The following is a 22,559-nucleotide window of genomic DNA, read 5'->3' as shown; positions in this document are numbered from 1 at the left end:
CAAACTAGAAGTGGCAGGGTCATTAGAACAGGCTTTATATCGTACGGGCTTAATCTTTGTCTTCTGCTAATGAGGGTCGAGTTTAGTTATACTTTCAGGCAATAATTCGAGCTCCCCTAATAGGACACGCGGGCCGTGGCAATCGCTCCGGCTAACCCACTTTAAGTACGATTCACACGATACATCAGGCTTCCGTCACCGGTACGGAACGTCAAGATTAGTTACATGCAGTTAAATGGAAACATTCACACACAACATCAACGGCACGGAACGTTTTGACGTACGGCACGTGTGAACGGGCACAAGAAAAAAATATTAAACTTATCCTGACGGAACGGTGACGTTCCGTTTACGTTGACGGAAGCTGATGTATCGTCTGAATCGTCCTTTATTCCATCCTATAATCTCTTTTACTTCAATATGTTTCATCAGCATTCAGAACTTCATCTCTTGCGGGAGACAACTTAAGAGAGCAGAGGTTTAGTTGTTCTATTCTATTCTATTCTAACCCTTACACAGCCAGCATTGAAAAGCATCCTGGAAAACACTGCAGTTAGTCTGTAGTGTTTTTCTTGTGAATATTAGTATTTGAAGTATATTTTCATATGTCGCAAATATTAAAACGGCCAGGCCTACTGTGCAGAGTTGGGTTTGAAGATGTTTCAAAATTAGACGGCAATTAAATTATTCATTTAGTGAATATTTTTATTAACGAATTGTTTTGAATCTTACAGGAGGAAGAAACGAGGACAACGGACCATTTCAGTTTAAAGGGAATACAATAAATCGTTGGGAGTGACTTGGCAAAGAAGATTAATGTCACTCCTTTGATCCTTTGGGATGGGACAGAGGTATTTACAGAGGTATTATTTGCTCTGGCTAACGAGCCTAGGTTAAAGCGCCTTTACTCATTTTTAAACTTACCGTGCCGGATTAATTGCGTATAACGATCCTTATGGATATACTGCAGATAGTGAAAATAAAAAGTAATCCAATACTTAGAAGTAATAAAATCACTAACACTACAGAAAAAATTACATAACCATTTGAAAATATAAACAATATAATCAGAACGCTCTCACCGGTAATCGCAGATATATGACACTGCATTGTGGCCCTGTCGGCGTAGGTTGTGGATTGATGTCTCGCTTCTGATGACGATGATGAAGTGTCAGTTTTGCTGCTGGATCTTGCTAGCTGCGATGTATATTGTAGCCACAGTTGGGTCTATCAGTGGCGTTGATTTCGCTCTCATTGTACGATTACCGATGAAGCGAACAGCTCACTGCCATCCAGCAGTGGCCCGCCGGTGTCCGTATCACGCACCATCACGTCGAATCTACTCGAATGCCTTTCTAGTATCCTGTACGCTGAGATCACTTCCGAACACAGCCAGCCGCTGCTGGTTCTGCTCGTACGAGCAGCACAATGACGCCAAAATCGTTTTATTGAACTAGCTATTCACCGTATAGCACTTCGTGTTCCACCACCGAGAATTCGTTGGAAGTGGTCCAACTAATGAAGCTTCTGAAACTGCAGCAAAATGGTGCAGTGAAAAAAATTCCAAGAGAGCAGAGGCTTAGTTGTGAATACAAAGTATGTTTCCAATTTTGGATTATCATCAATCCAGATTCGGATTGGGACGAAGTCGAACCGGAAATCCCTCGACTAACTGTATTTATGGTTCTTTAAAAACTTGCACTTGATGATGAGATAAAAACTGTAACAACCATGTTTGTCCGTGCAGGGTCACGGCAAAGCAAATTGTTTACGCCTTCAATCCGTTGTTCGAAATCTGGGCAAGGCGACGTTAGGAGTGGAATAACTAAGTTATAAATGGCGGGCCATTTTTTTTCTAAGCTGAATGTTGTTAAGTACTAAAAGTAGCATGTATGTTTTTCTTCGACCAAAAAGAGATCAAGAACACCTTTTTATTTCATTTCGTTATATTTTTTTTTTTCAAAAGTGTACAAAATAGTAACTTTTCAGATCGAAGAATATCGCGACTAATCTGTGTCTTACGACCATTTCATTGCTAGTTAGTTCATTAAAATCGGTCAATTAGGTCGCCCATAGATTTTTTTAAATGCCAAACACTACCAACAATTTGGATCTTCCATCAAAATTGTTATTACTCTTAATTTCGGTGACCTGTTTGAGAAATTTTGACTCATTTCGTTACTATGGATAAACCACCACGTGTCGCAATCGATTGCCCAGCAGATGGCAGGGGTCATTGACTAGCAACCCCCTCGTTAACTATTTAGAACAAATCATTTCACCCATCCATCATTTTATATTTGCTAGCCATAGAAACTAGTGCTAATATTAGATACGACTAGGTTTAAACAAATTTATCAACCAAGTCATCGCCATTCTTGGCCCAGCAATAAAGTGCTCTGAAATGCCCTGCAAAGGTGTCGCGTGATTATTACTCCATTAGCGGCGTGGTTCCATCGTGGAGTAGCATACCACTTCCCCTTCTGATGTGTGCTGAGGCATAGTTTCGCCAAGAAAAGAAGCTCGTAAAGGATGGCAAGCCAGAATTAGAAAGCGAAAAACGCTTCACTTCAGACCCTATAGCACCGGTTATTACTGGACATCGCAAACGTTCGGTAAACTGCTTTCGCCATTCTTGACGTTCGTGTCTAACGGCAACAATGCTATCAATCTAGCTACAATATGTAGGGCATGGGCATATAGCTGGTTCCGCGTGCGGAAGCGGCCACACATACAGCACTCACATAACCATTTTCCAAAAGGGTTTCGCTTTTTAAATAGGCGTTCTATGATGGAACTGCTTGGGGAGTTTGGGGAAAGATGGATAAAAAATGTGATACTGGCAATTAAAAAAGCTGCCCTGCGGGAAGTATAATATCCACGTTAGCACGCAGACGTTACTAAGGTGGTCAAGCGACTAACCAATGAAGATTGGTTCTGATACTATTCCTTTTGATGCGATAAAACAAATAATCGTGCGACGCAAAAGGAATCGACCAAGAACATGTACTGGAAACATATTGTACCCTGAATTGAGACTGGTGGCGATAAAAAGGAAGACTTGAATTCCCAACAATAAAAACAATCAGATCTCAAATCTAATGGTAGAACGAAAATATCACCACAGCTTGCAAACACACCATCCAACCCCAAATTCCTTCCTAATCCACGGCGTCATCGTTTCTACCCCGACGTTGTTGTCGGCAGCAAGTAATTTAATGCTCCGACAAAGGCATATTCAGGTTATGTTCTTTCTTTGGCTACTCGATTCAACATGTACCTGTATACATGCAAAAATGGGAAACAATTTACAATCACAGAATGTTACCCCCCGGCGGCCAACACTGGGTGGATTGGATGGAAAATGGGATGTTCTAGGAAAATATGCTTCAGTCGCTTGATGCAGCTAGAAGTGTTGAAAATGTTTGCCACCGAGATTGAACACAAATAGGATCGAAATTAAAATTTTATTTAAATCCTAGAGTGCACAAAGACCCCCCCCCCCACCTGCTATGAGCTACGAATCAAGAATCAAGTGGTCCCTTCCATCAACGCAGTACAATCAAATGGTTTGATTTGTTCGGAACGGATGTCGGCGACGACATCCAGCAGCGTTGCCGTGTGCGGACTGCGGGTCTAACCAACACACGAAAGCCCATCACCGCGCGCCATAGCTTTGGTTCTTTGGTTTGGGATTCGCTGGCTGTTATGACTACCCGGGTGTGGTATTTTTAATGCCCTACAATAGCTATCCCCTGCACCACCCGATCCCCCGCCCAACCCAGGACTGATGGTGGCGTGGGGTGGCATGGACAAAGAAGTTGGTGGTCAACAAGTGTGATGGGGTGCCGGCGGGGAAAACGTAAATTAAGGATCCAAGTTCCGCTTCCAAGTGGGGCCGACTGTAACAGTTTAGTCGCGAGTTTCGTGTGGACTTTGGTCAGTTTTGTTGTGACCGCGATTCGAAACGGTAGTCTTGAAACAACGTTCTCCCTCGGGAGTGGGAAATATTCAGGGCCATTAGTGCTGCTAAACTAGCTAATTGACTCTGGAGGAGAAAGTGTTGTGTCTCGATGCAGTTTATGGTTAATTAAATTCAAGTTCATGGTGAAGTACATGCCGTAGTCCGGAAAAGAAGGTGATTTGAAGGTAATTCCGTTCGATTTTATAATTTAACAAGTTAAGGGCCTCTGATTGCTTCTGATAAGTACCGAACCATTTTTGTTAGTCTTACTCATTAAGTCATAAAAAAGTTGTTGCTTCCCTTCGGTAGAATAAATTATTTTTGATATTGGAGAGGGGGTGAATAAGATTAATCTAGCGAGAAAAAGCTTTCTGAATTCTATTGGAGTACATAGAGTGTTAGTACACTCAGTGAATTTCCATGCAGAGGTGTAATAGTATTTTCTTTAATTTTCATTTCAATCCATAGTGGCTTTTGCCGAAACCGTGCGATATATTTATTACACCTAAACTGTCGAATTTGAGCTAATAACGACTTCGTAGAAATTTTTATCATTTTTATTACTTTTTCAATGTCATTCTGACAAGCTGGGTATGTTCCGTAACACGGCTTGAATCATCAAAATGAACCACTTTCTATATTACAACATTGGCTGATCTTGTGTATTTTCATAGTAATTCGGCAATTTCTGAAAAATATAGCATGGCTGGACAGAGAATGGGCAAAAATCTGAAACGAAAAAAGCAGTTTTTTCCACACCGTGTGTTAGATCTTCATAAAAATCAATCAGCTTATGTAGAATATTGTTACAGTACTGCTATACACATTTTTCATAAACGCATGATTTTTCCCATCTCGAGTATTTTCAAAGATATTGGACATTTATTGAAAAACAATAGTTTTTTTCAAATCATCTATAGCTCTACTGGAGACAACGAAATTATTATTATTGAGGTTTTTGAGGATAATATAGCACTTCCAATTGCAACTAGAGGCTCTAGTCTAGAGCTGGCTGCCCGTTCAAAATTTATTACATTCGCGAATTTCATCAAAATTTACCCAATAACTTCTAAGTCGCATGAGCTAGTCCAATCCTATGATACGTAGACAAATAACTTTCTGGAGCATGCTGAAGCTTTATTTACAATATTTAAGAAGTTATGTGAAAACAAGTTTTTAGGGCGTAATTCACAAACATCCTTCGAGTGTACTACAAATAGTAATTTTTGGTCTTCAGTTCCCTAACATTTCCGGAGACTTCATCTTATGTTTCGTTATTTGAAAAAAATGTATCAAATATCTCACTTGAAGGGGGAACAATTGAACAATTTTTCGTGCGATTTCGGCGATAAAACCACTGTGCAATCTATTGAAAATTAAACGAGTGACAGATGATCTTCTGAGGCCTCTCGAAAAAACAAAACTGTTTATCTTCGATATTTCAATTTTTGTAGCATTTAAGAGCCAAAAACACAACATTCGTTGAGCAGGTAAACTGCTTTTATAAAATGAATAATTATTCAAAATCTTCTCTCAGAACTATTTCAAGAAACATCTCTTCCAATGATTTTTTTTGTTATTTTTGTGTACAATTTTAATCATATTTACACTAAACCACTGGGCATATGCAACGTATTGCTAGTATAGAAGTTTTGTTTTTGATTAGAAACATAATAAAGTCAAAACGTGGCTTCGTTTAACGAAATAATGCATATAATCGAAGACTCCATATCAAGAAGACTGGCAACTCTGTCCAGAATCCGGAGACAGTAACAGCAACGCCACTTGCGGGTAAAGGTGGTACTTTCCATAGTGATGCACACACACATATACATTTTTACATAAAGCTTCCTCCCTTCTTCCAGTAGAGGCGCTGTAACCTCTGTCGCTTCTCGTTTGTATGGGGGAAGGAAAGAGATATCAGTCTTCTTGATATGGAGTCTTCGATATAATGCTAAGACTCGTGACTAAACGATTACCTTTTAATGTAGGGGCCCCTTTTTCCTAACGAGAACATCGAAATCAAGCCATTATGAATGAATAAATGAATGTTCTTTAGAGCACAATAACTAATTAAGTGGAAAGGGGCCATACACTAATTACGTAAGGGCATATGGGGAGGGGGAGTTTCAAAATATCTTACAAATTCTTATCTGAGGGGGAGGGAGGGTTTGTTATTTCTTACGTAATATCATAAAAAAGTTTAAAAAATTAAATCCATAAGGAAAATATTCTTTTTAATAAGAACAAGGAATTATTTTCATTTGTACCATATAATCCTTGTATATCAAGCAATATAAGTAATTTTTTGGCCTTACAATTTAAAAATGTTGACACCCTTCGTGTTGTTAAACCGACTTTGTTATTTTCAAACGTTCGATTCAAACCCGAAAGGTATCTGGAAAATGTTCTAACATGCGATTGTCAAAGATCTTGAATGTCGAATATTTCCAGAGTGTGAACTGTATTTTAATTCAAGAAAATTCGAAGATGGTTAACTCGGAGCTATGCGTACGATAAGCGTCACAGCTGGAACTCAGAATAAATTCATGCCAGAAGAGGTTATAAATTCTTTTAAATTCTACATCACAAGAAAATAGATTCAAAGCAAGTGGAATATAGCATAGCAGGTGATGTGAACCAAATTGGAGTTACTGAATATCTGACAACAGTTATTCTTTCTACTGGGCGAGATTGGCATGCAATTAAAATTCTGCAGATGATTACAGTTAAATTTTGTCATGAGTTTTCTTGTAATAATTCCATATATATCGTTTTCGCTATCTTATTATTTGATGAATTAACAATTCGAATTTTTAATTACGATAATCATGATAAGATCTTATGTAGGGAGAGGGGGAGTTCACCAAAATCTTACGAACTCTTTCCTGGGGGGAGGGGGAGGTTGAAAAGCTCTAAAAAAGCCTTACGTAATTAGTGTACGGCCCCTAAGCGGAGGGATTTTTGTTTCGACTTCATCTCACTAGTACCTGGCATTGAGTATTCTGTCTAAGAATCGAAGCCTACCAAATTAAAAACCTGTTTTAATCCACCTAGTGGTGCAATTGGGGCTTTCTCATTTTTGACATAGATGGTTATGAACAATATAAGGGGAAATGTCTATTACATTCTTATTACACTTCGCACACATTTACAAGGGCACGACTGCCACGAACTTAATGAGTAAAATGTCGTCGATTACGCACTTGCAACAAAAAAAACGCTTTTAATCCACCTAACAGTGTGATGAGACATTTCTTATAACTCTAATCCCTCTCTTCGGATATATAACATTTAGAACTTGATGCTTCGCGATGTTTTTGATAACACATACTACATGGGATAGTGGCAGGACTCAGAGAATCGCTCAAATCAGCATAGGACAACATCAGTGCTATAAAATCTCAAATCAAATTAATGGGAAAGCGAAAAAATGGTCCATAAAATAGACATACAAACGAATTATTGCTAATGCTCTGTTTATAAAATATCTAAATTCCTAAAAGGGTTATGTATATTGTACTAAGCCAAAAAATCGATTTTTTTTTTGAATCGATTTGAAGTTTATACTTTACTCAAATTTCCAACGCGACTGAGAACTAAGAAATCAACGCTTTTTCTTGAAAAGGGCGATACTAGCAGGGACACCATCCAAAGAAAATCAACAGTGAATATTTCCAGACTATTTGGTTTATTTCCTTTTTCAGAACTATTGTGTTTTGTACATCCTAGATTGCATGATTCAGTGATCGAAACCCAAAACTTCATGAAGTATTTGAAATTATTAAATTAAAATTTGTTTGCTATTGAAATTGACAAAATGATAGTATCGCCCCTTTGGCGATTGTTTACTTTTTCGGTCCCACCTATCAGCATTGAAGTATCGCCCTTACGTTTTTTTTACAATACCAATTTTACAGGTGGTGGGGTGAAAATAGATCTTACTGTCCAAGCAGCATAATTCCGAAACTGTAATTTTTGAAGTTTTAAAATTCTGCAGAGTTAATTTTTCAGAAAATAGTAACAGAGTTCGTGTCTAGCGAATTTGTTGAGACTTTATTGTAGTCATGAATATTAACCTGAGAAAATTCACCATAAATACTTCATGGACGATATACCGTCAAAATAATTTTATCAAATGATGCGCTGTTTAACGTTTGTAAAACTCATCGAAGATACTAAACCTCCGAAATTGGCGGTTTCAAAATGATGCTATCTTGACCTTAAATTACTATTTTTGAACATTTGACCTATACATATAATTGGTCATACAACAAATCGAACAGGACCTGCTAGAATAGAATGGAAATCGTCATTTTTCATAAATTTCTTTCTACATTCGGAAAGTGTTATCCTCGTTATTATATATTACGTTTTCGTCTCAACTCGACGCATTCCCAAAATAAAAACCTGTTTTAATTCACCTAGTCATGCAATTGTGCTTTTCTCATTTGTCCAGACTACGATTCCATGGCTGGATCGACAGCCACGATCTTGAGATACTATGTGATACTGAAACATCACTTGAAACCAGCGGCGAATCATGGAGAAAGATCCGGGAGGTCCAGGTCCAGCCGAAAATTTTCAACTTGTTAAGAAATTTTAAACTAGTTTTAATTTTAAAGTAGCAACCCCTCACTGCATACTCGCTCCGGGCTGGTATGATTGACGATTTTTAGAGTGATTACATAACCTTTCTATATGAGAAAGGCAAAAATGCACCAAAGTCCAAAAAATCAATTTTTGTCAAACATCTCCATGTTTCATGCATTTTAAAGTCTTTTGGCATCAAAAATACAAATTTGATTTTGAAAATTTTTCATTTCAGTTTATATGGGAATTTGCTGCGTGATCGCACTCTTCAACTCGTAACTCCGGAACCGGAAGTCCAATCAATAAAAATATTCAATAGCAGCCGATGGGAAGGTTGTACCTTTCATTTGAGACTAACTTTGTGCAAATCGGTCCAGCCATCTCTGAGAAACAGAGGTCACATTTTTTTCCATATACACACATACACACACAGACATTTTCCGATCTCGACGAACTCAGTCGCTTGGCATATGACACTCGGCTCTCCGGGTCGGGATTAGATTGACGAATTTTAGAGTGAATGAGAAAGGCAAAAACATTGTTAGCAAATGTTGAAAGTTATGCATTTTTTTGGTGAGCAGTTCTATGTTTCATAGACATTAAATCAATTTTAACTTCACTTCCTATTAAATAAAGACCCTTACTACAGTACATTTCTACAAAAGCGAGCTCAATTTTAAAAGAAATCTGAGGATTATGATTGATTACAGAACTCTGGAATTTTCTATTGGAATGTTTTCAGGCAGGAATTTGATATTGATGCTATTAGACAACTGTGAAATCAAGACCAATAGATCAGTTACATATCAGGACCCCATTCCGACAATTTATCAAAAGTCCTCATGATGTTTACAACAACAGGTTATTAATCCACGGATCAGATAATTGTTATTGTAAAATTTAATTAAATCAGTCTGCATCAATAAATTTTCAACTTCAATCCAATATTTTTTTTTGGGTGTGGTGGGGGTTAAACCCCAAAACCTTCTTTTGGCTACGCCGTTGCTTGGAGTTATTTATTTCGATTTTCATTTTCCGATATGTTTCAGGTCGATACGATGGTTATAAGTTAGAAAAATTGCAGTCAGAGGGTTCGCACAAATGAACATTTTTGTACTGATAAGTTATCAAGTTCCTTCCAGACAACTTGGAAGTGTTCGGTGATTTTTTCTAACGGTTATAGATAGTAAAATGAAATACAAAATTAGTTTTATCGAAATAATGTTTAGCTTATTTCAATGGATTATTACTATATTGAACAATAAATAGGCGACAATGAGTAATCAACAAACAACAAGCCATAACTTTTAAAGTATTCAAAATAGATATTTAAAGTCTTTAGTAAAGTTATTCGCAAAAGTAAGAGCTACAAATTTGCTGAAGACATCATTTCGATATAATCACTTCCAAGATAATTTGTGAAAATATCTCACTCATAGGGGGATTAATCAGCAAAAGTACAATACCAAAAGAAAGGGCATATTACCTCCATTAAATTCTCCGAAGATATTATTGATCTAAAATAAGCCGTTTTGGCGTTAATAATAGATTACATTTTTTGGTCATATTTCTGGCAATGGGAAATGATGAAAATCTTTCGTCCGCATTTAATGTTAAATATCTATTTTGATAATAGTCCGATTTCAACAATCTATAGCTTGTTCGAAAGGTGTTCGTTAAAGCTATCTAAAAATATATAAATTGTTAATCTATATTGTCAATTTCGGCAGATAATTTAAAAAAACTGCAAAAAACGCCATTTCTACGCATTCAAACATTCATATCTTGGAAACTAAACATCAGAATCAAAAATAAATTAATAGCGTTCATACTGTTTTTTAGTTCTTTCATTTAAAATTGGTTTGGATAAGATCGGTTCAGCCATTGCTGAGAAACACGAATGAGAATTTGTCCGTTACATACACACACACACAGACACACACACACAGACATTGTCCCAAATCGTCGAGCTGAGTCGATTGGTAATTGAAAGTTTGAGCGAATTCTATACATTTCTTTTATAAGAAATGTAAAACCGTGCAAAAAATGTATAAAAACCTTAATGTATACGAAACGAAAAAACGGAAATCTTTTTGAGCGAATCAGTTACAAACTTGAAGAGGTACGAGAGTTTTTAATCGTGATTTCTGACTCATTTTCAATTTTTATTTTCTCGAAAACATGAAGGCAATTGTATTGCGGTGTTTCATCTATGGAAAACACTCTTTAGTCTTGAAAAATAATTTTTAATGAAATACAAAGTTCTCTTTAAAACTCTCCACCGCCTCCAGGAAGTTGACAATTCAAAAATAGATGGAATGCGGTATCAAGAATTGGCACTCGTAGGACCGCCGGAAAGGAAAAATTCAAATTTTTTTATTGTAAAATGGCGTTAATCATCAATTTTCGTAATCAATTGACTAGTTCCTTTCAAATGATATTCATACCGATAATGGTAATCCGCGTTTCGTGGATAACGGAAATCCTTATCTTGTATTTCAAAATGGCACCAAAATCAATTTTCGTTTACTGAATGGCTGGCGTCCAAAAAGGGCTAACCCGAGCAAATTCTCGTGGGTTTAAACACCATACAACCCCATAAAAATACCATTAAGATGGTTCACGCCAAATTTTACAACCATCAACACACCGTGAAATGGTCTCAAAAACCCATAAATACACCAGAATATGGTTTTTAAATGGGATCTTCCGGACCATGGTTATGGTGTTTTCGTAGGTTAAACCCATTCCAAACACTATCAATCCACCATGCAATGGGGGTGAATTCGGATTATGATCATGGGGGCATTATGGGCTTTTCGTTTGTTCAGGATGTTTACAACAACAGGTTATTAATCCACGGATCAGATAATTGTTATTGTAAAATTTAATTAAATCAGTCTGCATCAATAAATTTTCAACTTCAATCCAATATTTTTTTTTGGGTGTGGTGGGGGTTAAACCCCAAAACCTTCTTTTGGCTACGCCGTTGCTTGGAGTTATTTATTTCGATTTTCATTTTCCGATATGTTTCAGGTCGATACGATGGTTATAAGTTAGAAAAATTGCAGTCAGAGGGTTCGCACAAATGAACATTTTTGTACTGATAAGTTATCAAGTTCCTTCCAGACAACTTGGAAGTGTTCGGTGATTTTTTCTAACGGTTATAGATAGTAAAATGAAATACAAAATTAGTTTTATCGAAATAATGTTTAGCTTATTTCAATGGATTATTACTATATTGAACAATAAATAGGCGACAATGAGTAATCAACAAACAACAAGCCATAACTTTTAAAGTATTCAAAATAGATATTTAAAGTCTTTAGTAAAGTTATTCGCAAAAGTAAGAGCTACAAATTTGCTGAAGACATCATTTCGATATAATCACTTCCAAGATAATTTGTGAAAATATCTCACTCATAGGGGGATTAATCAGCAAAAGTACAATACCAAAAGAAAGGGCATATTACCTCCATTAAATTCTCCGAAGATATTATTGATCTAAAATAAGCCGTTTTGGCGTTAATAATAGATTACATTTTTTGGTCATATTTCTGGCAATGGGAAATGATGAAAATCTTTCGTCCGCATTTAATGTTAAATATCTATTTTGATAATAGTCCGATTTCAACAATCTATAGCTTGTTCGAAAGGTGTTCGTTAAAGCTATCTAAAAATATATAAATTGTTAATCTATATTGTCAATTTCGGCAGATAATTTAAAAAAACTGCAAAAAACGCCATTTCTACGCATTCAAACATTCATATCTTGGAAACTAAACATCAGAATCAAAAATAAATTAATAGCGTTCATACTGTTTTTTAGTTCTTTCATTTAAAATTGGTTTGGATAAGATCGGTTCAGCCATTGCTGAGAAACACGAATGAGAATTTGTCCGTTACATACACACACACACAGACACACACACACAGACATTGTCCCAAATCGTCGAGCTGAGTCGATTGGTAATTGAAAGTTTGAGCGAATTCTATACATTTCTTTTATAAGAAATGTAAAACCGTGCAAAAAATGTATAAAAACCTTAATGTATACGAAACGAAAAAACGGAAATCTTTTTGAGCGAATCAGTTACAAACTTGAAGAGGTACGAGAGTTTTTAATCGTGATTTCTGACTCATTTTCAATTTTTATTTTCTCGAAAACATGAAGGCAATTGTATTGCGGTGTTTCATCTATGGAAAACACTCTTTAGTCTTGAAAAATAATTTTTAATGAAATACAAAGTTCTCTTTAAAACTCTCCACCGCCTCCAGGAAGTTGACAATTCAAAAATAGATGGAATGCGGTATCAAGAATTGGCACTCGTAGGACCGCCGGAAAGGAAAAATTCAAATTTTTTTATTGTAAAATGGCGTTAATCATCAATTTTCGTAATCAATTGACTAGTTCCTTTCAAATGATATTCATACCGATAATGGTAATCCGCGTTTCGTGGATAACGGAAATCCTTATCTTGTATTTCAAAATGGCACCAAAATCAATTTTCGTTTACTGAATGGCTGGCGTCCAAAAAGGGCTAACCCGAGCAAATTCTCGTGGGTTTAAACACCATACAACCCCATAAAAATACCATTAAGATGGTTCACGCCAAATTTTACAACCATCAACACACCGTGAAATGGTCTCAAAAACCCATAAATACACCAGAATATGGTTTTTAAATGGGATCTTCCGGACCATGGTTATGGTGTTTTCGTAGGTTAAACCCATTCCAAACACTATCAATCCACCATGCAATGGGGGTGAATTCGGATTATGATCATGGGGGCATTATGGGCTTTTCGTTTGTTCAGGAACCCACATTTTTCCGAAATCGATATTTTTGCATTTTTCGATAGTTCTAAGTAATCTACGTGTACCGCCAGTTAGGAATTTTGAAAATAATTTTTAGATTTTTTGCTATTACCAGTCAAAGTTGACCATGGAGGTACCCTGACTTTCAAAAGGGGCTAACCCCCCATGTAGTCTTATGGAAATTCAAGTTTTCTCGTTCGTTTCCGAGGTTTTAAGAAAAAAAAGTAGTCAATCGAGGCGCAATCATTAAATTTTATGTTGTAGCTCACATATCGGTGAACTCTATATAATACTGGTTTTAGTTAGATTGAATTATACGTTGACGTTTCGACATAAATAGTCGTTCCTGAAGTTAGGGGCAGTTGGCTGTTTTCTATCTAATATATATTTCTTGAACAATTGTATATTATTGAGCATATTTTTTCGAAAATCCCAATGAAGTTGTCATGTCTCTACATTGAAAGTTCACCGAGCAATAGGGGATTAAGAGAAAAACGGTACATTGTGGTCGGAAAGTTTAAAAACGTCGAATCAATTATCATCTTTCGTTATAGAGTTATGGTGTCTTCGGAATAGTTGCTGTATGGCACTTAGTTCTGAATTCAGTCGCTAGAGCGGCGATGTTATCAACTTTTTAATGAAGCTAGATAGAAATGTGGTGTCTTCGAGAAAGTTGTAGGTGCTATTATTTTAAATATATCTCCTGAAGATGCAAACTTTGTAGGTCCTGTACGTTTTGAGATAGAGAAGGTGTTAGTTAAAACATTTACTTATAGGTTATGTTTTCAAAAATGCGGGATATTTCAAAACGTCTAGGACCTACCAAGTTGGTTTCTTTAGAAGATATACGTATAATTACCTGGTATACAACTTTGCATTAAACGCTATCTTTCTATCTCGTTTCATTAAAAATTTAATAACGGCGCCGACCTAGCGGCTGAACTCTGAACTAATATGAAATGATCAAATAAAGCGCTAGATGTCACATAGCAACTTTGCCAAAGACACCATAACTCTAAAATGAAATATAAGAAAAGGATTTGTGGATTGTGGGTTGGAGTCTTTTTTGGAGTCTAGGTACTCCTGGGGTTAGTTCCTCGAATTCCGAAAATCCTCGAATTACGAAAATGCTGGTGAGTAGTACATGTAATAATCTTTTTTTTCTAGACAACATGAGTCAATGAACTACTATTAAAATAATGTATTTCTACAAAAAAACAACGTTAATTTGGAAACGCAGAAGTTTTTTTCCATCTTCTGTAAAAAATGCAAAATGTTGGACGCCAATCATACATTTGCTGAAAATATATTTGTTGGAAATTACGTAGAGTTGAGACAAAAACCTAATATAACCAAGAAAAAAATAAAATTTCGGAAAGTAGATGGAAAATAATGAAAAATAACGTTCATAGATTGCCTCTAGTAGGTTAGGGTCGGTTTTTTCGAGCATTTGATTGTTGTATTATCAATAATATGAGTAGCCGGTAAGCAGGATTGCTGTTAATAAAAAAATTAATATATTTTAAGCTATTAATGGTGTATATTTGAGTGCTGAAAAATGTTGTGTGTTAGTGAAGAATAGTGAAGAAAAGTAACATAAATGCTCGATAACTTTTTATGGTCATGATCACTTTCATTCGAAGCTGTCAAATTTCGATGTAAAGTATCATTGAAAAAATTTACAATGGAAAACAGCACGTCTTCTGATAATACAATTTTGGTGGGTTATCCTTCTAGAAGTAATTATAGATAATTTAATCTTAAACAAAATTTAGCTGGTGACTTAATGTCTTCAGCAAAGTTTTCGAAAATTCTATTTCAAACAACTTTGTTGAAGACATGAATACGCTATATATTCAGTGTATCGAAATATAGTTGACGATATGTAAAAGAAAACCTTTAGAATGAATTAATTTCATATTAATGTATTTGATAAATCCTTCTGCAGCTTATAAACAATACGATTCACATTGAACTTAAGGTATGAGTCTCTGAAGCTTATAAAAAAGTGATATCGAAGAGAATTTGAAAAAAATTGCTAAATGTTGCTTTATTTTTCGATATGCTGCATGCATGTAGCCTTCATATTTTCAACAAAATTGTTTAAAATAACATTATCAACAACTTTGCTGAATGTACCAAGTCTCTTACTATGTGTGAAGAGTTCTCCATAATTCTCCATAATTACTTCTAAAAGCATTAACCACTAAAATTTTTATATCAAAAAATGCGCTACTTTATGTTAGAAAACTTTCAAAGTTGATTTTTTCAAAATTGTGTGACTTTGACCGTTGAAAAAAAATCGAATATTTATTCCCCTTTAAAGGTTGCATTTTTTGACTTCTTTGACATATTATACAAGAAAATAATTTATAGAGGTTTGAAAACTGTTCTATGTTGATTTTCCTTGTTAGTAGACTGGAATGGCACTTGTTAGACTACTTATGGATCCAAATTTTCAATATCAAACTAATATTAAATTTTAACATTTTCAAAAAATCAACGATTTTCATCAAAAACCCCCGAAACTAAATTTCTGTCTGTGTCACTGGATCTGTATATCTTCAAAACCTTAATGAAGTCATGGTTGCAGTTTGACTTCGTCTCAACTAATTTATTGCAGGAATAATTTAGCGCAAAAAAAATCGTTCTAGGGAGAACCAAAGAAATCAACTTTGGGAGCAATTTTGGTGTTTACTCAATTTTTTGTTCTTAGGGGGAAATATAGCATAGTCCAAAACTTTGGTCTCAGTAGTATTAGGACTTCAAACTTTTTAGTAACATTTGCTAACTTAGTAATCTCTAGGCAATGAAAGGTCGTTTTAACCAAGTCACATTTTCCCTGAAATTAGCACTATATGCATCCGACGAGACAGGATTCCCATAAAAGCGGACTAGGGGAATCGATCGTGCTTTCCAGTGATTTCTGCACGCAAACTAGCCGTTCCAAACGCGGACTCGAATTTCTATTTGTCACACTAATGACTAAGCGCTTGTCAGGCTTCTGGGTTTATCCGTCGGAGGTCATTAGTTGCGCCCACTTGATTGGGCTCTCATTTCAAACTAACGAACCACCGGGTTTCTCTATCGAATGCACAGGTTGGAAGCCTTCCTTGGTCAATCGGCATAGTTTTTTTCCGGTGACTCATGGGTTGCGATAAGATTTTTTTTTCCACCCACCATACTTTGGCGAGTTGCAAATATTTTGATTGCATTGCTCAGGAAAATTGCGAAGTATAATTAAAATTCCGTTAATTACCTTTCTTTTATTTTCTTTCCAATGATTCTAGCTTCTGCAAACTTCCAGTAGCCAAAGGGGAAATTCGAAAAAAAATATCACCAACATTAAACAAACAGCAATTTATTAAGTGTCAAACAAGCGAAAAAGTAACAGTGAAAGTGAATTAAATTGCACTTTGATTCGAAATTTGCCAGAAAAGGTGAAAAACTTTCTGCCAACTGTGTAAAGGGAAAAGCAACCGCGAGAAACGTTATTCCGACAGGCGAAGGAAAAGTTCAGCGAAATAACAATCGACCGCACCAGGAAACGGCAATGGGTTGCGCCAGCAGTTCACCACTAATCAACGGAGGTGGTCCCGGCGGTATTGTGGAAACGGTGAAAGAAACGGCTGGCAAAACGGCCACCGAAGTGCTGCAGGCCGGGGAAACTGCTATCCACGGTAAGTAGCGATTTGAAACCGGCGCGCGGAAGATCCGGACTCAGCGGAAGGGATGTAATGTAGGTTTAATAAATATTCTCACGACTGAGCAGCACGAATGGTGCTGGGGGAAAAGGCAATGAGAATTAGATTTGAATCGTGGGCATCAGACCGACGGTTGGGATGCAGATTTTATGTGCGGGTGGTAATTTGCTCGAATCTAATAAATTGTTCCAAATTTCTATCCACCGATCCAAATCGTGTGTTATCGTAATACTTTTCTTATGGGAATAAAGTGAGGACCCATTTTAATCGCGTGGAGGAGTTTGAAAGTATTTTTTGTAGGCATTTTTTTACCTTATATTAATGTTTATTTCAAGGAACTTGGAAGAAAACATATACTGAATTCGCTTTTGGATTCGAGTGGACTTAGATTCGCTCTAGTGTTTACGAAATCGAAATCAAAATAACAGTTCCGTATGAACCTAGAGCTAATCGGATCCAAAAATTAATTCAGCAATAGTTTATTATCTATTTAACCGGCCGAAGCATGTCGAGTGCAAAGAGTGTCGTCTACAATCGTGCAGCGAATTAAAAACGAACCATGAAACAACTTAGAAGAAACCGCGAAAATAAACATATCCAGATGGCAAAAACAATTGACGAAGTTCGATTGTGTGGTAATTGGCGACGGATCCTTCAATCAGTTTCTTGGATAGATGTTGCAAATGTATAGGGAAAGATGACTGACAGTTTGAGCATATCAAACTGTCGAAATTAACTAAGAAATATCTATATTGGTTTGGCAGACCATTTGTACCTACAGTGATAACGTTCAGTTGGCACCCAAAGACAACAACTACTCAACACGCCACAGATCCGCCCAATCCAGGCCACGATTTGTCCGTTTTATATTTTGTACGTTACTTAATTTAAATAAAAATCAAGTCGGACTAAACTTTTCCGAAAGGTCTTACTCGGCTGCAGTGTCAAGATCGATGTAATCAATAACGTTTCAAGGTCGCCAATGTTTTTACAGTCTTCAAAATTAAAAGTGAAAATATGTTGTCTCAAAATACACAAATTTAAATTCAAAATCTATTCAGTAGATACTTTGCAATTCATTCCCCAAAAACAGCTAAATTTCTGACCTCGCGAGTAGAGGACCCTCTGAAACCGTGACATACAAATCATGACATTCATTTTTATTATCGAGATACCAGCTCAGCAAAGCTCTCGCTTAGAATATTATCAATCAAAAACAAGCCAATATAATCATTCACTCCTGGAAACCTGGCAGTACAGTTGTTCCAACGAGGGGACCGAACTATGTTATCTCAAACCTCAACAATGACCGCAACTGCTAAAAAAACAACCAAGCGTGCGTAATTCACATTTTTCCACCAATTTAACACGTTGAATTACCTTCCATTTGCAGCGTTCATATTTAAACAAAAGCTTTCAAAATTAGCCTCCCCCTGGGACAAATCATTCGTTTCAGAGGATATGGATAAGAAATAAAAATAGCACGGTCCTACGCTACCCACCCCGCCATCCGGTAGCTTTACTTGCGTGTTCGCTTTGGCGGTTTTTTTCTCTCGCTTGGATGACTTTAATGTACCCGCATCGTCCCCGTGAATTACGCCTTACGAATCAATTTCGCACACGTGCTGAGAGGAAAGGGAAGTTGGAAAAAGTCGTAGAAATAAGCACAATAATGTTTGGGGCTATATACATATACATATACATATCCAAAGAAAAGTTTGTTTGTATGGATAAGACTCAAAGTTCTGCGGTTGCTGAAAAGGTTGCTCTGTCCTGTTATCGGTGTTTTGGCGCTTGCCTGCTCAAATCGATAAGTATTGCCCGGGGTGTTATAAGAAGGAAATGAAAATGAGTTGTGTACTCTTTAAGACGATACCAGACTGGGACAGTTATAGTGAAGAAAGTTTGCTTTGCTGTGATAGACATGCAATTTGGAAGCATTTTTCAATGTTAAGGCAAATACTAGGCTCACTTTGAATTAGGTATTACACGATTTGATGTGCATGTGGTACGCTTGTAGGATTAACCTTATTTCGGCACAAATATTTTTTTTCTGATATAAGCTTCTGCATCGACTGCTTTAAATCTAAGTACTAAGTGAAACTGAAACACACTTCTAAGAAAGGGCTTAAATTTTTTTTCCAACATATTAATTATTTCAATATTATCAGTGTAATAACTATCGTTATCGCTTAATTTTTGGTGCGAAAATGTAAAGTGAGAATAACCACACAAAAATCCGTATGAGCAGACGTTTTTACATTTCTTACAATAGAAATGTATAGAATTTGCTCAAACTTTCAAGTTTTTTTCCGAGGCAAGGTCCGCAAGGTCGAGTCCAGGGCCGGCGAAATGCGTGGGCAGTATGGGTAGTACTACCCACTCGAAAATTACCAATGGAAGAATTACCCACTCGAAAGTTTGGAAACAACCAAAACCTGAGGTTTACCACGTATGTGTCTTGCGCACAAAATTCTTGAAATCCTCGATAAAAAACAATTTCATATTTTTATTCATATGCAAATTTATTTGCTTTACAATTTAAATTTCTTGAGAATATGGGATAATAATGATTTGTTTGAAATTTGGAATTATTTTTTATATTTATACTCATGGGAATACATTTTGACACATCTACATCCTAAAACGGGTGTACCCCATTAGGCATAAATAAGTTAGGCATACGGACGTTTGGCATACGTACGTTAGGCATAATGGACGTTAGGCATAAAGACGTTAAGCATAATGGACGTTAGGCATAATATACGTTAGGCATAATAGACGATTGGCATAATGGACGTTAGGCATAAATTATCTTGTCGAAGTATCGATTCAGGAAACTTTTTTCTTAAGGTGATGGCCTCGAGTGGATGCGTGAATGTTTGAACTTTTTGATGTTGTAGAAATACTCTGGAAGCTGATCCAACTTTATCAATATTTATTCTGCTGTATATACTTGAACAAATCTTTGCTCAAATACATGAAGTTTGGCATGCGGAAAGTAAAATAGAATTACAAAGATTCCATTGTTAAGGCCTGAATACAGCGGCATAGCGTCATGTGAAAATTTCCAGTATATGGGTATACATTTGGCATCCCACAATGAGTGCATTGCGGCTAAAGCGGTATTGTACTAAAAGTTGGAACTAACTCAGATAGCGTTAAATAGCAAATAAATTGCATATGACTAAAATAGGCTCAACACGCTTGTTTAAAAACAATTTCATTTGTATTAAGGCATGAGTAACGCACATTAACTTAGATTAGTTCTTAAATTCATGCATAGTGTAATTTTCCAAAAAAAATATGCCTTGAAGAACAGCTCATGAAAGAAAGAAGGGTGCATTTTATCATTCATTCAACGAATATATTCATATTGCTGTTTTTATATTATCAAATATGGAATATAATATAGAAGAAGCCATATTAATATATTCATTGAACTGTATAATATGGGATACAGTTCAATGATTATACTCTTGAGGTCATCAAACGTAGAATTACGGAAACTGTATGATACGAGAGAATTTTTTCGTGTACTGTGACGAGTTACCGAAACAAAAAAGGGATCACCACAAACGTAACAACCTTAGCCTAATGCGGATGCTGCCCATAATACTGCAAGTTTCCATAGCTCCAAAACTTAATTTTTGATAATTATTCAGACTTTTCGATTACAGTTATATTGGTAATATATCCAATAGACTTGGAATGTGATTAAACCAAAATTGTTGATTTAAATGAAGAAAGCATCCAACGTACGTAAAAAATAGAAAGAAATCTACACTTGAAAGGGATAAATAAATGACCAGACAATATGCTTAATGTCGCGATAGCTGTCACCCCAAGCACAGAGAACGCTCTCCATGATCCCAATACGCCGGAGATGCGCATTCAACGTATAATGATTAGACATAACCCGAGATGCCACCCAAAGGAAGTCACGACCTTCATCCTTCCTTTTTAATCAAGGTTGGTTGATGCCTTTGGTATTCCAAAACTTCCTTTATCCCATGAACTTTGCCAATTTTCGAGAGTCCTCTGACAAGAAATATTGAAAAATTCGTTAAAGCTGCCCGATCTTTCACAAATATTACCTTCTAATGCCTAAGTGTCCGCCTTCTCATTACCATTCTAATCTAAGTGCCACTTTTCTCATTGACCGGAATAGAACAATGCGAAAGAACTCAAACTAATATTTGTATCAGGTAATCGGGAACGATTTTAACATAAAAAATCTAGGAACACCCGTATTTTCTCCAGAAAAAAAACAAAGAGTGCTTTCCATGCTCCAATGAGCGAAACACTTATATGGAACTGTAACGATGTGGACATGGTCGTAGATAAATATAAAACGATAAGTTTTGTGGGGAGAATGCTTAGGGCGAGTATCTTTCCTTTCAGATAAATTTTTGTGTTTGAAGAACAATTATTACGTTTATATACATTATTATAATTTCATCGCGAAACGTCTATCATGTTGTCGCCAATAAAGGATTCTTAGTTCCGTGTATTACGATCAAGGGTCGAATTGAGTACACAACGTAGGGCTCAGCTACCAGACGAAATACTGTTTCTTCGTTAATCCGTTGACGAACCGGTGCCAATAACCGCGTTTTTCAGTTTTCATCAAGTTATTCATTTGCGTTTCTATCGTCGCGTATATTCGGAAAAATTTGGGCGATGCGACGTTCAAAAAGTCCTCATAGGACTTTTTCGCATACAATTTTGAGCACTCTTTGCCCACATCGGAGTGGGAAACCGTCGACGGTTGTTCGCGCTGCCCGTCGTGATTTCACACAATTACCATCGCCGGGTTTATGGCTTTAACTTCTGCCCATTGATTTTGTAATAGTCTCCTGCAAGGTCGAGTTGCTAGTGATGGAATTCTTTTTCGGCTCGTGAAGCATTTCATTTTTTTGGGTATGCCTGATTCTTACCACGTTTTCCCCTAAATCCTTCAGCTTCAACTCTCTGACCTTCTTGAGCAGCGCTTCGAAAACCCTTGGCGCCTTCTGACGGGCTGAGGGTTTTCCTTTCCACTTCTGCTCATCTTTTTGCTCCTCCTCCTTTTTTTGCTGCTTTCCGTGTTTCTCCTTCCGACCTATAACGTACTTCCTGTCGGGCGACGTACTTTCCTTCGGAAACAACAGCATCCTCGAGCGTCTGCCTCTTTGGCCCGCCTGGTCTTTCGTCTTCTGGTGAGGATCTTGTCCTCTCTGGAGTCATAGGAACTGGCGTGTTTTCTCCAAACTGCTCCTCCTTACCCTGTTTCGGAGGGGCTAGGAAGATAATAGCTTTATAGCCAATACTCGCCCAGCTGCTTCCGCCCTTCACGGCAGACAGTTGCGCCTTTATGATTCTGATGACCATCACCTTAATGTCCTTATGGACATTGTTTTTCTCGTCCACAAACTTGTGGAGCTCCTCCACCAAGTACTTCGCTGCCACTACTTTTGGCGCTTGTGGGGTGAAACTC

At 36.7% G+C, this 22,559-nt stretch overlaps 1 protein-coding gene across 1 annotated transcript in view; it reads left to right on the top strand.

Moving 5' to 3' along the window:
- Positions 1 to 3,889: 3,889 nt before the first annotated feature.
- Positions 3,890 to 22,559, top strand: part of LOC131690780 (uncharacterized) — a 57,989-nt gene continuing 39,319 nt past the window's right edge. Inside the window, exons 1-2 of the mRNA XM_058976785.1 lie at positions 3,890 to 4,149; positions 16,667 to 17,056. Coding sequence (XP_058832768.1) covers positions 16,930 to 17,056 — 127 coding nt within the window. The 5' untranslated portion in view covers positions 3,890 to 4,149; positions 16,667 to 16,929. The remainder of the gene's footprint in view (positions 4,150 to 16,666; positions 17,057 to 22,559) is intronic.

The sequence above is a fragment of the Topomyia yanbarensis genome, chromosome 3 (assembly GCF_030247195.1).
Source record: "Topomyia yanbarensis strain Yona2022 chromosome 3, ASM3024719v1, whole genome shotgun sequence".
NCBI classification, from domain to species: domain Eukaryota; kingdom Metazoa; phylum Arthropoda; class Insecta; order Diptera; family Culicidae; genus Topomyia; species Topomyia yanbarensis.
The sequence above is the reverse complement of the archived record's forward strand: the minus strand, read 5'-3'. Positions and strand labels throughout refer to the sequence as shown.